We start from the raw sequence: 14,134 nt of genomic DNA on the forward strand, positions 1-14,134 counted from the left end.
GGAAAATTTAATGATGATTCTGAAAGCATATAGCATTTATATAATAAATATCAGACTTGTTAAAAATCTCCACTAAGATTAAGATAAGATTGAAAATGAGGCCAATTTGAAATCAGTCATTGAAAAATATAATGGCTACACATTGGGTTGAATTATGAAAACTGAATATTCATGAGCATTTGCAGTAGTAATGTAATAGAAGTTTGACTATCAAGTCTCAACTGCAAATGTAACAACAGCAGAGACATGGATAACTAAACCACACATGGCAAAGGCAATTTCTCTCATTCGAAATAATTTATCTGATATAAGAATTAAACTAAAAGGTTTTGGTCATAATGTTAAACAGTAATGTTAAACTCTCACACGTATGCATTAACTTCGAGTGATTATAGAATAGCCTTTATTTTGATGCCTAAAATTAAGCTAAACCCAAAGTATAATAAGGTTTTGGTAGGCTGCTTAGATCTAAAAGGATGAATCACAGTGTTTACAACCCAAAAAGTCTATGATTCATTATAATCAAAAGTAATCTAGACAACAAATGTGGTGTGTGACATATGCCAGTAAAGGTCAAAGCAATGGCACATCATCAAGCTAAATTACTCTAAAAATTAAAGGATGGATCCAGAAACATCAGCTATTTTTTTTTTTCTGTTTGGACTTTACCAGTCAATTTGTACATATTTATCAGCTTCAATATGTCCAACTCTTCCTAGAGTTATCAAGAGAAACAGGAGTATTATCTTAAGATATTTACCATCTAGATGAATGATTATAAAATAATCCAAGATGACCACATTTTTCTATCAGTGTGACATTTTTTGTGTGCTACTGGGGACTAAATACAGGAGTGTTCTGCCTCTGTGCTACTTTTCCAATCCTTTTTAAAATCTTATTTTGAAACAGGGTCTTGATAAGCCCCTTGAACTTGAGATCCTCTTGCTTCAACCAGCAGAGTAGCTGGGTTTATTAGGCATAAAACACCATGGCCAAATGACATTAATTAACTTTATAGAAATTTGGGAATTATACAATTTGATTAATTAATGTAGTTATATTTATAAAATATTAATAGTAAAAATTATAGCTAATATTTATTGCCAGTTTATACTGCCAGACACATTGTAATCATTTACCATTGGTTATGATTACCACCTTCCATGCACATGATAAAGGACTACCTTCATCATTTTGTAATAGTAACCACTCAAGTTAGATACTATTATAACATGAATTAAGTAATATGTATTGCATATATGAGTACCCAAATGAATAAATAAGCTTTAAAGACTGAGGCTAGAAAATTTAACTAACTGACCTAAGTTTACATTATGGAAAGATTTGAAACTTAGACCGAACTTTAAAATATGGGCAGATTTTGGACAGAAGAGGAAGAACATGTGAAATAGAAGGAATAGCAAGAAAAGAGGAAGACAAGCAGAATGAACCTATATGTTTATGAGTAAAAGAGACAAAAAAAAAAATCTAAGAAGGTCAGGGAGGTGGATAGTGAAGTAGTAGGGAGAGCATTTGAGTACAGGATGGAAATGGTGCATTTCCTTGATGTCTAGGAAGAAGAGTTTGAACTATCAGCAGAGTGACATGAGGAAAGTATCATTTAAGAAAGGTGTAAAAAAAAAAAAAAGAAAGGTGAAAACTGGCAGCATTAGCACTATGGATTTGGCAAAAAGAATCTAGCATTTAGTATAAGAAGCATTTGCAGCAGTCTAACAGAAATTTGCAACAGGCTAAACAGAATTGTGAAGTCTGGATTTTGATATTGTTGCAAAGGAAATAAAGAAGAAAAGATAATATAAAAGTTTTTGAAAGAGGGGCTGAAAGTTTAGCTCAGTGGCAGAGTACTTGCCTAGCATGCAAAATCAGGCTTATACATATAGATTTGTAAATTGTGGTATTTTAAAAAGGCACTAAAGACAAATAAGAAGCAGGCTTGATGGAGGAAAGAACTAAGTTTAAGTTCACAGTAAAAGTGAACTTGAATAAATCACTTAACATCTCTGAAATTCAAGTATCTGTGTTTTAAGTGAGGAAGATAATATTTACTTCATAGTTTTTTTTTTTGTTTTTGTACACAGTGAAAGTTACTTAAAAACTATAGTCAAATAGATTTCAAATGCTATGTTATGGTTAAAGTCATTATAACCAAAGGGCAGACATTTTAAGCTATGTATTTCCTAAGGGATTCAGAGTTGAGCCTTCTTCTCTTGTTTGAAGATCCATATCTTGCTGTGCCTGCAGAGTACATGATTCATTACTCCGCAAACAGATATTAAAAGGTCAATTGATGATCCTGCTTCTGAAACAGCAAAAATAATGCCAATGTCTTTCTATACTCTGGAAAAATCTTTGAATAATCATCTTTGGGGTTTGTTTAAATGAAGAGGTATATACTTTGAACCAGTAAATAAGGGAATAAAGCAGACAAATTTTTAGTTCAAAAGTTCATGTTCTTATGTTATATTTATATAGGTAAAGAAATATCTTACTTAAATATCACTTTATAGTCATCCTATATTATTATAGTTTTCAACCTTAAAATTGTATACTACTAAATTATAAAGTAAAACATTTTGCTACACTGACCGTTTAATTTAAGCAGTTATGATAACCCATTCTTGATTCTTATTAGACTAATTTTTAAAGTTAGTAATTGCATTGAAATAAGTATTTATATCTCGGGAAAAAAACTAAAACAGAGCTGCCTGAAGAGAGTAACAAGTCAGGAGAAAAACTGACTGTTTTGTGTCCCTAGACTATGTTTACAATGTCAATATTTTATTAGAAGAGATTAGAGAAATATTTTAGGCACTTTGTATCTACTTTGGTTAAAATAAACCTGTAAATTTGATATTTCTGAAGTAGATTACAACTCAAATTTGGGTACATAACAAGATTACCTAACAAATTCAAAATAACTTGTAATTACATTTTCACTGTGCTAACCCCTTTGTTTGGGTGATATGCTAGTCAATGTTTGAGCTTTTTCATTATAGATGTCACAGATGTCACATTTTCCCCCATCAAAAAATACTTGAAGAAGAATAAGAAAATTATCTCAATTTTCACCAATAAGCTTGAGCCTCCCCAGCACAATTCTTGAGTTTTCTTTGTATACCCAGTACCTTGGACAGTGCCAGGCGCGCACCATCTCAACATCTATTTTAAGACAAGAAATGATTTTGTTATAATACCATATTTATCTCCTATGTCACTGGGGATATTAATCTCTGGTGCTTGAACATTTTTTTTTATTTTGCTGTAGTAATTGTTTGTATGCAAACGACTCCCAAATTGTTTTTATTTTATATTTAAGGCAAAATATGCACTAGGAAAATAAAATCTTTTAGACTAAAGTTCATCTTAGCTTAAATAATTCGTTATTTCAAATATTTTACCTGCAAAACCACCATACTAATGTAATAGGAATATAATTTTGAAAAATGCCCTTTCTCAAACAGTGTTTTGCTTTTATTCTCATCTTCAAGTTCACAAAACAATTTTTATAGGTAGGAGGGAGGTTCCCATGTCTTCCCCAACAAAACCATCCCTACAAAAATAAGTAATAGTCAACTGGGGAGGAAGAAGAGAATTTTCTACTCCAATTTTTAAAGCATTGTTACTGTGTAACAGTGTGGATAAATTTATGTAAAAGCATAAATTCTTAGTTCTTTTTTAAGCTGATATCCTATAACTTCATTCTTCCTGACTCCTGCTCCTGTGCACTACAATAAAGACTGTGGATCCCAGCAATTGCTCCTTGTTTTCACAGAAGAAGCTGGCATTCAATAAAGGAGACAGGCAAACGTATGCAGGGCGAACTGGTCTGCAAACGGTCTCCGTAAGCCGATGCTTATTCAGTTTGTATTAAATTGGTGGTGGCTTCGCAAGAACCCTTTGTCTGGAACGGTGGGTCTGGCAACCATTATCTCTTCGCGGAAACGACATCCGAAGACTCCGCCCGGGCTGGGGGTTGGGAGGGAGCACCTCGTGGGGAGCTCGACTGAGAATTAAAGTGTGTGAACAAAGAGAACTCCCAGCAGCCGCCCGCCAGCGCCTCGCAGCTGCATCTGGAGAAGCCAGTCACGCCAGGAAGGCTGTTCGAACCCGCCCCCCTGGGAAAATAACTCAAATAAATAATTGATGGAGATTGATCGGACCCGAAACAAAGCTTTGCAGAAAACCAATGCATCCGATTTTAAGCGGTTTTGGAATCCTCTGCCAAGTACGGGATATAAGAGTGGAGCCACGACTTTGAGGGCGGCAGCAGATCTTCCATCTCGGGCGTGGCTCTGGCCTTTTTGTCTTCCTGTCTCCCTCCTCCAACCCCCACTCCCCACCCCCTGTCCCTGTTTTCTCCTTCCTCTTGAAAGTAATCTCTCTTTCATTACTTCTACCCTGTCCTCCTTTGCAAACCCGCCCTCTCCCCTGCCCAGTCCGGTGAGGTCAGCTCATGAATACCACTGCACTTCCTGGGGAGCGTCTGGCACTGCTTGGTACCTCCAGCGTTCGCGTACTGGGAGCTGCAGCTCAAACCCTGCGGTCGACAGCCGAGAAGTAACCCGCTCAGAGGGCAAGTGAGTCTTGTGGTTACCGCCATTGTTTGGAGAAATCCAGTGGGTGTGAAACTGGGAAGAGTGGGCCCAAAGTCTTGCTCAGCCAGAAGTCGCAGATAATACCATGAACATGAATTTTCCTGGTCTCTGAAAGACAGTGGAATAGACCCTGAGGTTTCCGGAATGTCAGAAGGAAAACTCTGTTGATTTGCATCAACTTCTTCCAAACATCGCCTCTGCTGAGAAGTGAGCAGTTCCTCTGGATTTCTAAAGGGATGGGGATGAGAGATGGGGTGGGTCATAGGGCAGAAAAAACTCGATATTAAAAGTGTCATTAATATAGGCCTTGTCAGGTGACTTGGGTGGCAGTTTCCACAGGGGAAGACTTGAAGAAATGCAGCATCTTTTTACTTTATGGGAGTCAAGTGACAGCAGTCAGATGCCTTTGATTGTGGAGTCCAGTTATTTGACCCAGAGCTTTCTTCTGTGGTAAAGCTGTCTGGGGCCAAGTGTAAGCTTATGTGATGGCCTCTCAGCTCAAGAGTGGTTCTGTTAACTAAAAATGAGTTTCCATCGGCAATATAACTTTGTTGGTGGCCCACGTTAGGCTGACCCATGCTGATTAAGTAGGCCAGATATTCTAATAGCACTGTGGCTCCAGGAGAAGATGTAGAAAGAAAGTTGATGGAACCCTCATCCCCACCACCAGTCATCTTTGTTCACCTTTATATTCCAAAGTGATTTGGAAGGAGATCCTGGAAACAGAAAGAGAGGTGGAAAAGCTGGCTTTCAGTAATGTTTTGTTTTGTTTTTTTTATAAAATGAGTGATTAATACATGCTAAGTTGTAATACTTAAAATAGACAATAACAGGAATAATTCAAGTAAAATGACTGGAAGGTAATCTTCTCTTCTAAAAGGAGGAGTTTTATTTTGTTTTGTTTTTTAAGAAGAGCTTTATGCTTAGTAATGCCCTTTCAGTGCTTTAGAGAGAAATAATATACCCAAGGAAAAAGAACCAAACTGATTAGTGAACTGTCTCTCTAGCAAGAACCCATGAGGCTGTAGCTTGCTTGCTGTTTTCCAGATTACAGAAGGCAATGATGGATATATCTTGGAAAGATACACAATGGAAATTGATTTTACTATCATGAGGAAAATTGCAACAGCCTTCTGGGTGCTGGGTCATTCTGTCTTCAAATCTGACTTTATAGGAGGGAGTGGGCACTTAAACTTTCTTAAAACTTAGGCTATTATGTACCATCTATGAAGATCCTTAGGAATGAAAATAGATTCTATTTTACAATTATGCTTAAAACTAAAATGATTCACAAGAACCACAAAACTGGTAAGTGTAGGAAAATTCATCACCTGAAACAAGAAACTGCAGACCTGCCTATCAACTTTTCCAAAAGTATTTTTTAATATAAAAATAATCCCTTTAAGGCTAAAAATCACTAAGCCTAATGCCACTTTTTTCTTGAAACAGAGGTTTTGTCATTCATTATTTATATTTTTAATCCTACTCTAAATCAAATTGGTTACATTTCTATTTCTATAAAGACAATATTGGGACTTGGTGCTGCCTGAGAAAAGTGTCATTAATCCATTTCTGGCAAATTTTCTCCAGGAATCTACATCATAACCTTTTTCTTCAACTGATACTTAGGAATACTAATTAAATGAAACCTTTTCCACTAAACCAGGGTGTTAAATACAGATTCAATGGTGAGGCAGCCAGAGTTGAAAAAGCAGAGGTTTGACAACTCTGAAGCCTCTTTCCACTGTAACCTGTCTCCATTGATTCTTTTCTCATCCCATATGTTCTCCTTTCCAAAATTTGCTACCTTGAGAGTGAAAGGTTAGGTGTTTCAAATCTGTCATTTTACTGACAGACTGAGATGGAGACAGCGCCACCTTGGGCAAAATGAGAATTGACAACTCTACATCCTATTTCTAAAGTCAATGCTTCTTCCAGAAAGTGTCTCCCAAAGCTCATAATTTTCTGGGTCTTCTCTTGTACAGCAAAACCACCCTTTGCTCTGTAACAATGCAGACATGTTGTGCGTTGCTCCTCTTTTGTTTCTGTCACAGCTTAGAAGGAAGGTTGGTGGCGGTGAGGAAAATGATGATCTAGTGATGGACGATTCCAAATCTCTTCCGGTAGGGTCTTCCTAAACTGCCATGAGTCAGCCACCGACCGGGGGCGCTGCCCCTGCCGCAACAGCAGCTTCTGCCGCCGCAGCAGCCACCGAGGCTCGTCTGCACCCGGAGGGTAGCAGTAGAAAGCAGCAGCGAGCTCAGTCACCCGCTAGACCGAGGGAAAATTCTCTCCGACAGACAGCCGGGGCCAACCGGTCCCCAGTGGGGGCCGGCACCAAACTCAATTCTGTTCGGCAGCAGCAGCTGCAGCAGCAGCAGCAACAGCAGGGTAACAAGACTACCGGCCGCGCGGCGCCTCAGGCCTGCGCCCGAGGAGGCGGAGGCGGGGCGGAGAAGGCGGCGCCCCTGGCGCCCAAAGGGGCTGCTCCCGGAGCTGTCCAGCCCGCGGCTGGTGCTGAAGCGGCCCCCTTGGCGACCCTGGCCGCTGTGGGCGGCAGGAGGCCGGGGCTGCCGGAGGAGCCATCCCGGGAGCTAGAATCCGTGCCCTCGAAACTCGGGGAACCCCCTCCTCCCAGGGAAGGAGGAGGAGGGGACGGGGAAGGAGGAGGAGCCGGCGGCGGCTCCGGGGAAAGGGAGGGGGGCGCTCCGCAGCCGCCGCCGCCCAGGGGCTGGCGAGGGAAAGGCGTACGCGCTCAGCAGAGGGGAGGCAGCGGCGGGGAGGGGGTCTCCCCTTCGCCGTCCACCTCTTCTGCGGGTAAAACCCCAGGCCCCAGCAGCAGGAACTCCGGAAGCGGCGTTGCGGGGGGCGGCAGCGGCGGCGGAGGGAGCTACTGGAAGGAAGGATGTCTGCAGTCTGAGCTCATCCAGTTCCACCTCAAGAAGGAGCGGGCGGCAGCCGCCGCCGCCGCGGCTCAGATGCACACTAAGAACGGCGGGGGCAGCAGCAGCCGCAGCTCCCCGGTCGCTGGCGCCCCTGCCATCTGTGAGCCCCTGGTCCTCCCTTCTACCTCCCCAATGGCGGCGGCGGCGGAGGGCCCCCAGCAGAGTGCAGAGAGCAGTGCTAGCGGCGGGGGCATGCAGGCGGCGGCGCCCCCTTCGTCGCAGCCGCACCCGCAGCAGCTCCAGGAGCAGGAAGAAATGCAGGAGGAGATGGAGAAGCTGCGAGAAGAGAACGAGACTCTTAAGGTGAGGAGGATGGGGGAACTGAGTGGAGGAGGGGAAGCGTGGGCCTCGTAGGATTAGGGCGTGTCCCCGCGCGGGTTGCGAGGCTGCTAACCTGTTAGGGAGCCTTAAAGAGGGAGGAGAGCAATAAATGAGTGGATTTCGTAGGCCCGGTCCAGATTCGAAACAGAACCTGACACAGTCTGCATTAGGTTTTTCACTTAAATTCAAATCTGGACTGTCATCTCTCTGATTATTATGGTCTGTCCCACTTCCTGGAGACAGCTAGAGTAAGAGCTAGAAAAGACCTTAAGTGGGCCCTTTTAAAAAAGTTTCTTCTTTATTCAGCTCCTTGTCACTACTGCCTCTTGACAAGGGGGGCAAAAAGTTAAGAATCTGAAGCTAGGATGGGGTGTGTACGGTGTATGTCAGGGGGACTGGAGGCTAGGCTGATTTTGACCCGCGGTCTGTCGCCGCCTCAGAACGAGATCGATGAGCTGAGAACCGAGATGGACGAGATGAGGGACACTTTCTTCGAGGAGGATGCCTGTCAACTGCAGGAAATGCGCCACGAGTTGGAGAGAGCCAACAAAAACTGCCGGATCCTGCAGTACCGCCTCCGCAAAGCCGAGCGCAAAAGGCTCCGCTATGCTCAGACTGGGGAGATCGATGGGGAGCTGCTGCGCAGCCTGGAGCAGGACCTCAAGGTCTGCAACGCGGGGGCTTGATGGCGGGCGCCAGGGGCGGAGGGTGGCAACTTTGGTTGAGGGCTGTTTGCGCTGAAGGCCTTTGATTGTGACTGACAAAAGCTTTAGGGACACGAAATGACACTCGCTGAACACAAAATCTTAGGGTCCCAGAAGAGGAAGAACGAACAGGTGGGTCTAAAGAGTTCACTGTTGTGGAAAGAACACTATTGCAGAGATCAAGCTTGTGGGGGGCTCTACTGGTTTTAACCCTGACTCTTCCAGAAGTGGTGGGAAGAGCCCTCATTCCTAGCAGGTTGAAACATGGGCGTGGCACAGCGCAGACTGTGGCCTTGATCTGGAATCCAGTGTTTGTCTTCCAAATGAAGGCTAAGGGCAATAAGGCACTGGGGAGCATCGCGCGATTGACACCCAGGACAGGAGCAGTTGGGAACCTAGGGGAGTTAAGATTTCTTTCTCCAAGTTCCCACACCTCACCTTCCAGCACGCCTTCCTTTCTGTCGGTATCCCTTAAGTAACTCCTGGAAAGGAAAACGTCCAAATCATATCCCATGTGGAAAAGGGAGAGTGAAGCAAATGAAATTTGTTCCTTCAGAAACTCCCAGGGGAGAAATCCTAACCTTGAAATGCATTTTTTTAAGACGGTTGTGGTCTTTTCTCTTGGGTTCAGTTGGACTTTAAAAGAATTCATTGACAATGCAAACCAGATATTAAATTTATCAAACAAATATACTTTTAATTGTATTTTCACTAAAATATGAAAATAAAATGTAATTACAGTACATTTGTTTTAAAGAAAGCTACGAGTAAAATTTTATGAAAATCACTGTTGTATTAAAATTTTTTTTCTTTTCCTAAAATTTGTCAAATGCTCAGTATGCACCAGGCACTGTGACAAGCATTATTACATTCGTTACTATTCCACAGGGTTTTAAAAAAGAAACCCTAAAAGGTAGAGTAATTAAGGCAACCATCTTACAGGTGCAGAGGCTACACCTTTAACAGAGGTTAAATGCTCAGTCCTGGAACATATCTAGGAAGTAGCTGGTCACACTCCCCACCTCCTTACAACCACAGTGTGTGTTCTAAGCCTCTACATCAGATTATAGCCACTTTTCTTTCAACCCCTAAAATTTTCCAGATAATTTCAAAACTTGGGATAAAAAATTCAGTTATTAAAAAAACTAATGTCAGGGACTAAACATTTCCCTAAATTTAAGTACATGGAATTCTAGGTATAAAATCAAAGTGCAAGCCCATCCCCCACTTGTAGAAACTCCTCTTTTCCATTCTTTTATGTGGGCAATAATGGAAGCATCACCTCATGGTTTTGTTAGAGGAGATATGTGCAATTTTTTTCTACATGTGACTAAACACAGTAGAACGTTTATTATCATGGTGTAGTATAGAAGTTAGGGAACAAAGTCTAGAGTCAGATTGCCTGGCTACTTGTTAGCTGTGTGACCTTGAACATATTACCTTAGCTCTCTAAGATCCTTAATATGGGAATAAGTTTCTTTATTTATAAAATAGGAATGATAACAGTATTATTGATCTCATGGGATTAAATGGATGATATGTGTGAATGGTTTGTACATTAAGCATTTGGAACGCTGGCTGGCACATGAGAACCACTGTATAAATATTAGCTCCTAATACTTTAATATGAATAAAATTTTATTTTATTATTATGAAAACTTTATTTTAGGTTGCCAAGGATGTATCTGTGAGACTTCACCATGAATTAGAAAATGTGGAAGAAAAGAGAACAACAACAGAAGATGAAAATGAGAAACTGAGGCAACAGCTTATAGAAGTTGAAATTGCAAAGCAAGCTTTACAGAATGAACTGGAAAAAATGAAAGAGGTTAGTATTTGCTTATTTCATGATGTATGTCTATTTTTTGTTCTTTAGAAAAGAATTCCAAAGACCAATATGATTACTAAAGTACTTGTATTTTTAAATGATCTTAAGATAGTTTGCTATTCTTATCCAATGTAGTAACAAGTACCTGATTTCATACCAACAAATGAGTACCAAAGAAAAAATTCTAACTTGAGCTTGGCCTTAGCTTGACATACCATGAGTGGCAACTGATGTTTCATCCCTATGTCATCTAAATGTTTGTTAATTAAATAAATTACATAGCAAATCATATATAAAGGGTATCAAGAGTATGAAGGAATGACACTTGTGCTAATTGAGGGCCAGAGTTTTGTGAGATTACTATTCAGTTTATAGAAATGTAAACGTCTAGAATGAACAGGGCTGTAAAGGCCATTCAGTCTGCACTAATCATTGCTTGAATTTTCTCTCTAACAAGTCCCCCTACTCCATAGTCTAATACTTAGAATGTCACTAGTGACCAACCCTCAATATCTTCTATACCAGCCAGTTCTATCACACCATAGCTCTGCCTAAAAGTTTCCTGAAATCATTTAATTTTAACTTGAACCTATCCATCTTAGTTCTATATTTTAGGGTAGAAGAGTCAAAGTTCTCTCTTCAGTGTTAACAATTAGAAGATTCCTACCTTATTTACCTCAAGTCTTCTCAAAGAACAAAATAAATATCACAGAAAATAATTGGAGAAGCAGAAAAGTTCAATAAATAATTAGCTTCATGACAGATATTTATTTAATTTGAACGAAAATATTTTCTTTGAAAACTACCTGAGTATATAAACAAGTACAGCTTGTGAAAACTAATATTATAGAGAATTAAAATTATTTCAGAGACTAGCAGAAGCACAAGTGACCTACTGAATAAGTTCCTCTGCTTGGTTATACACAATTCTAAAGAAAATCCTGATAATTTTATGGACTGAGATACTGAGCCACCTGTAATTTTTTGCTTACCTCAGAATGGTACAAAAATGTATTCACCATGTAACAGTGAAAATATCAATAGTCTGGTTAAGAATATGAAAGTGTAAGGACTTTATAGAATGTCTTTTAGTGGAGTAAACTATTTTTTGTGGTCTTAGTGTCTGTTTATATTATACTGACATAGTGACTTTAAGCATCTTTTTAACATGACAAAATGGGGAAAATCATTTTGATTGATATGTGTTCCTTGGCTACTAGCTATGAGTGGCTCTGTGCTATAGTAGAAAAATATTGAGACTAAGAGTCATATCACCTATCTTCACCAGTGGGTAACTGGGTGACCTTAAAGGACCTCTAACCTCTACATACCTCTGTTCATTTAATTATAAACTATAAAGATTGTTTTAGATGATTCTCAACATTTGCCACTGCATACTTCTATCATGAAATTCAGGACATTGCCATTTAAAGAGCCGCATAGATTGTTTTTTCTAAAGTTAAGAAAAAAAATGAAATTAATATAGATATAAGTATATATTATTTTCAGCAGAAATGTACAATTAAGAGTGTCATTAAAAGTTTCATTTCCAGGGATTAAAAAAAAATGAAGTAGCTAGCTGTATTAGTTTGATAGGGCTGCTGTAATAAAGTATCAAAAACTCAGCGACTTAAATTACAATTTACTTTCTCCCAGGAGAGAAACCCTAAATCAAAGTTTCAACAGGGTGGTTCCTTCTGAGGGCTGTGAGAGAAGGCTCTTTCAGGCCTGTTCCCTTTGCTTATAGATGGCCATTTTCATGTTCACATGACATTTCCCTGTAGCTATTTCCAAATTTCCCCTTATAAGAACACCAGTCATTAGATTAGGGCCACGCTAATGACTTCACTTTAACTTGATTAACTAACTTCTATAAAGATCCTATCTTTGAATAAGGACCCAATCTGAGGTACTACAAGTTAGTGTGTTAAAGTCAGAGTTTGGAGAGGAGGATGGAACAAAAAGAACACTTTTCAACCCACATAAGTAGCCATTTTATAGCTTCCTGTGGACAAAGAAAAAATCCACTGTCAGTCTCATTAATTTCCATTTCCTGCTCATACATCACTTGAGTTCTCTCATATTCTTTATATAATTACAAACGTTCAAGTAAAAGCAATCATCACTTGATTACTAGAGATAAAAGAGAAACACCTTGTAATCTGGCCTCACGTGAAAATTCTTCCAGTGAATACATGCAAAGTTGTATTTGAGAATAGTGTAAGAATTTTCTGATTTTCATTTTGGAAGCTTTTCTGGTTTTCTGGGAAGGGTAAGTTGTTCAGATATCACCTGTCCATTAGAAAGACAGAGACCTTGCCCATATTAAAATAAAAACTAATAATACGACTTCCCAAGGAAGGAAGGGTTGGAACCTGGGAATGTCCTCAGGACAGTCATTGTGAAGACACATTTCCTTAATTCTGTTCCCACACACTTCCCTGTAACTTTTCCTTCTTCAGAGCCTCAGTTCTGGGCTGGGAAAATGCTGCAGTGCCAGGCAGTGTGGGCATATATGTTGAAGTCAAAGAGACAATTACCATTCTCCTTGGAGTTATAAAAGCTGAACTCCAATCGCTGATTAGTGAACACAACCATAAAACATAGGAAATTTAGGAGTATTTGTTCAAGACAGCAACTGTTAAAGTAACCTTTTATTAAGAAAAATAGTACTGGAAAATAGGCAGTGATGGGGAAGAAGAACAGAAATAGAAAAGGAGAGAGTGTCATATAAGGATTTGAGGAGTACCAAGTATAATAAAGGAAAAATGAAAGATATTCTGGCAGGAATGTTCCATAATCATTCATTTTTTGAGATGTGCCTTCATAGTGTCTAGGAAAGTATAAGAAGTTGAAAAGGCATTTTAAAATGTTTATAAATCAGAAATGTTTTAATATTTTTGTAAAGTTAACTTAGTTATCCTCTAAGAAGATAAATATTAAAACTGAGATGCACTAGTACTTGCTTACTTTGCAGAGTAGGTATTATTAACTCTGTTTCCTTGGTTATAAAGTAAACTCATATTCAAATGTCTTCGAGTGTTATCCACACGGACTTTGTGTCATTCTACCAGTGGAGAATAACAGTATCAGCCAAGTTCGCCATTATGAAGAAAAGACTCTGGTTATGGAGTAAAGTCATAAAATGTTTAACAGAACATTCTAAAGAGAAGCGGTCTTCTAGGTTTTAGTTCCTAATATGGAGTCACATAGATATTGAACAGCACCACTGGGATCAAATAAACCATCTGCTAGATTCTGGAACCATTTACTAAGGCTTTAACTAGATTCTAGGGTATTGACCAATTGCTCTCAGGGCTAGTGGTTGCACTAAGTCCAGTGCACCTGCTCATATCCATCTGCTTATCTCTCACCCCTGAGAACATGTAGTAGACAAATGGGAGCAAAGAGAACTGAGTAGTGGCAGGATGGAGGTAATTAGTTTAGTCTTCTGCAATGTGTTGCTGGTATGGAAGCAGCGGATATTCTGCCAACTGCAAACAAGAGGGACCTCTTAGAATGCTGTCTTAAAGTCTTAATAGCATTCTAATTCTGATTATAAAACACCAATTGCTACTAGCAGTATGCTTTCTTGCTGAAAAAAAGAAAAAAGCCTTTACCTTCTATGACCTGGGGAAAATTATAGCCTGTTTTTCAGCATCACAAATGATCAGAGACAGAGATTTCTTTAAAACTTATATTGTGAAAACAGCACCTAGC

General features: G+C 39.8%; 1 protein-coding gene across 3 annotated transcripts in view; it reads left to right on the forward strand.

Moving 5' to 3' along the window:
• The first annotated feature begins 4,276 nt into the window (after positions 1-4,276).
• Positions 4,277-14,134, forward strand: part of Soga3 (SOGA family member 3) — a 48,488-nt gene continuing 38,630 nt past the window's right edge. For all 3 annotated transcript variants that reach the window (XM_047558664.1, XM_047558665.1, XM_047558666.1), the window contains exons 1-4: positions 4,277-4,823; positions 6,744-7,864; positions 8,323-8,547; positions 10,256-10,414. In XM_047558664.1, coding sequence (XP_047414620.1) covers positions 6,761-7,864; positions 8,323-8,547; positions 10,256-10,414 — 1,488 coding nt within the window. In that variant the 5' untranslated portion in view covers positions 4,277-4,823; positions 6,744-6,760. The remainder of the gene's footprint in view (positions 4,824-6,743; positions 7,865-8,322; positions 8,548-10,255; positions 10,415-14,134) is intronic.

This window comes from Sciurus carolinensis, chromosome 7 (genome assembly GCF_902686445.1).
Source record: "Sciurus carolinensis chromosome 7, mSciCar1.2, whole genome shotgun sequence".
Taxonomy (NCBI): domain Eukaryota; kingdom Metazoa; phylum Chordata; class Mammalia; order Rodentia; family Sciuridae; genus Sciurus; species Sciurus carolinensis.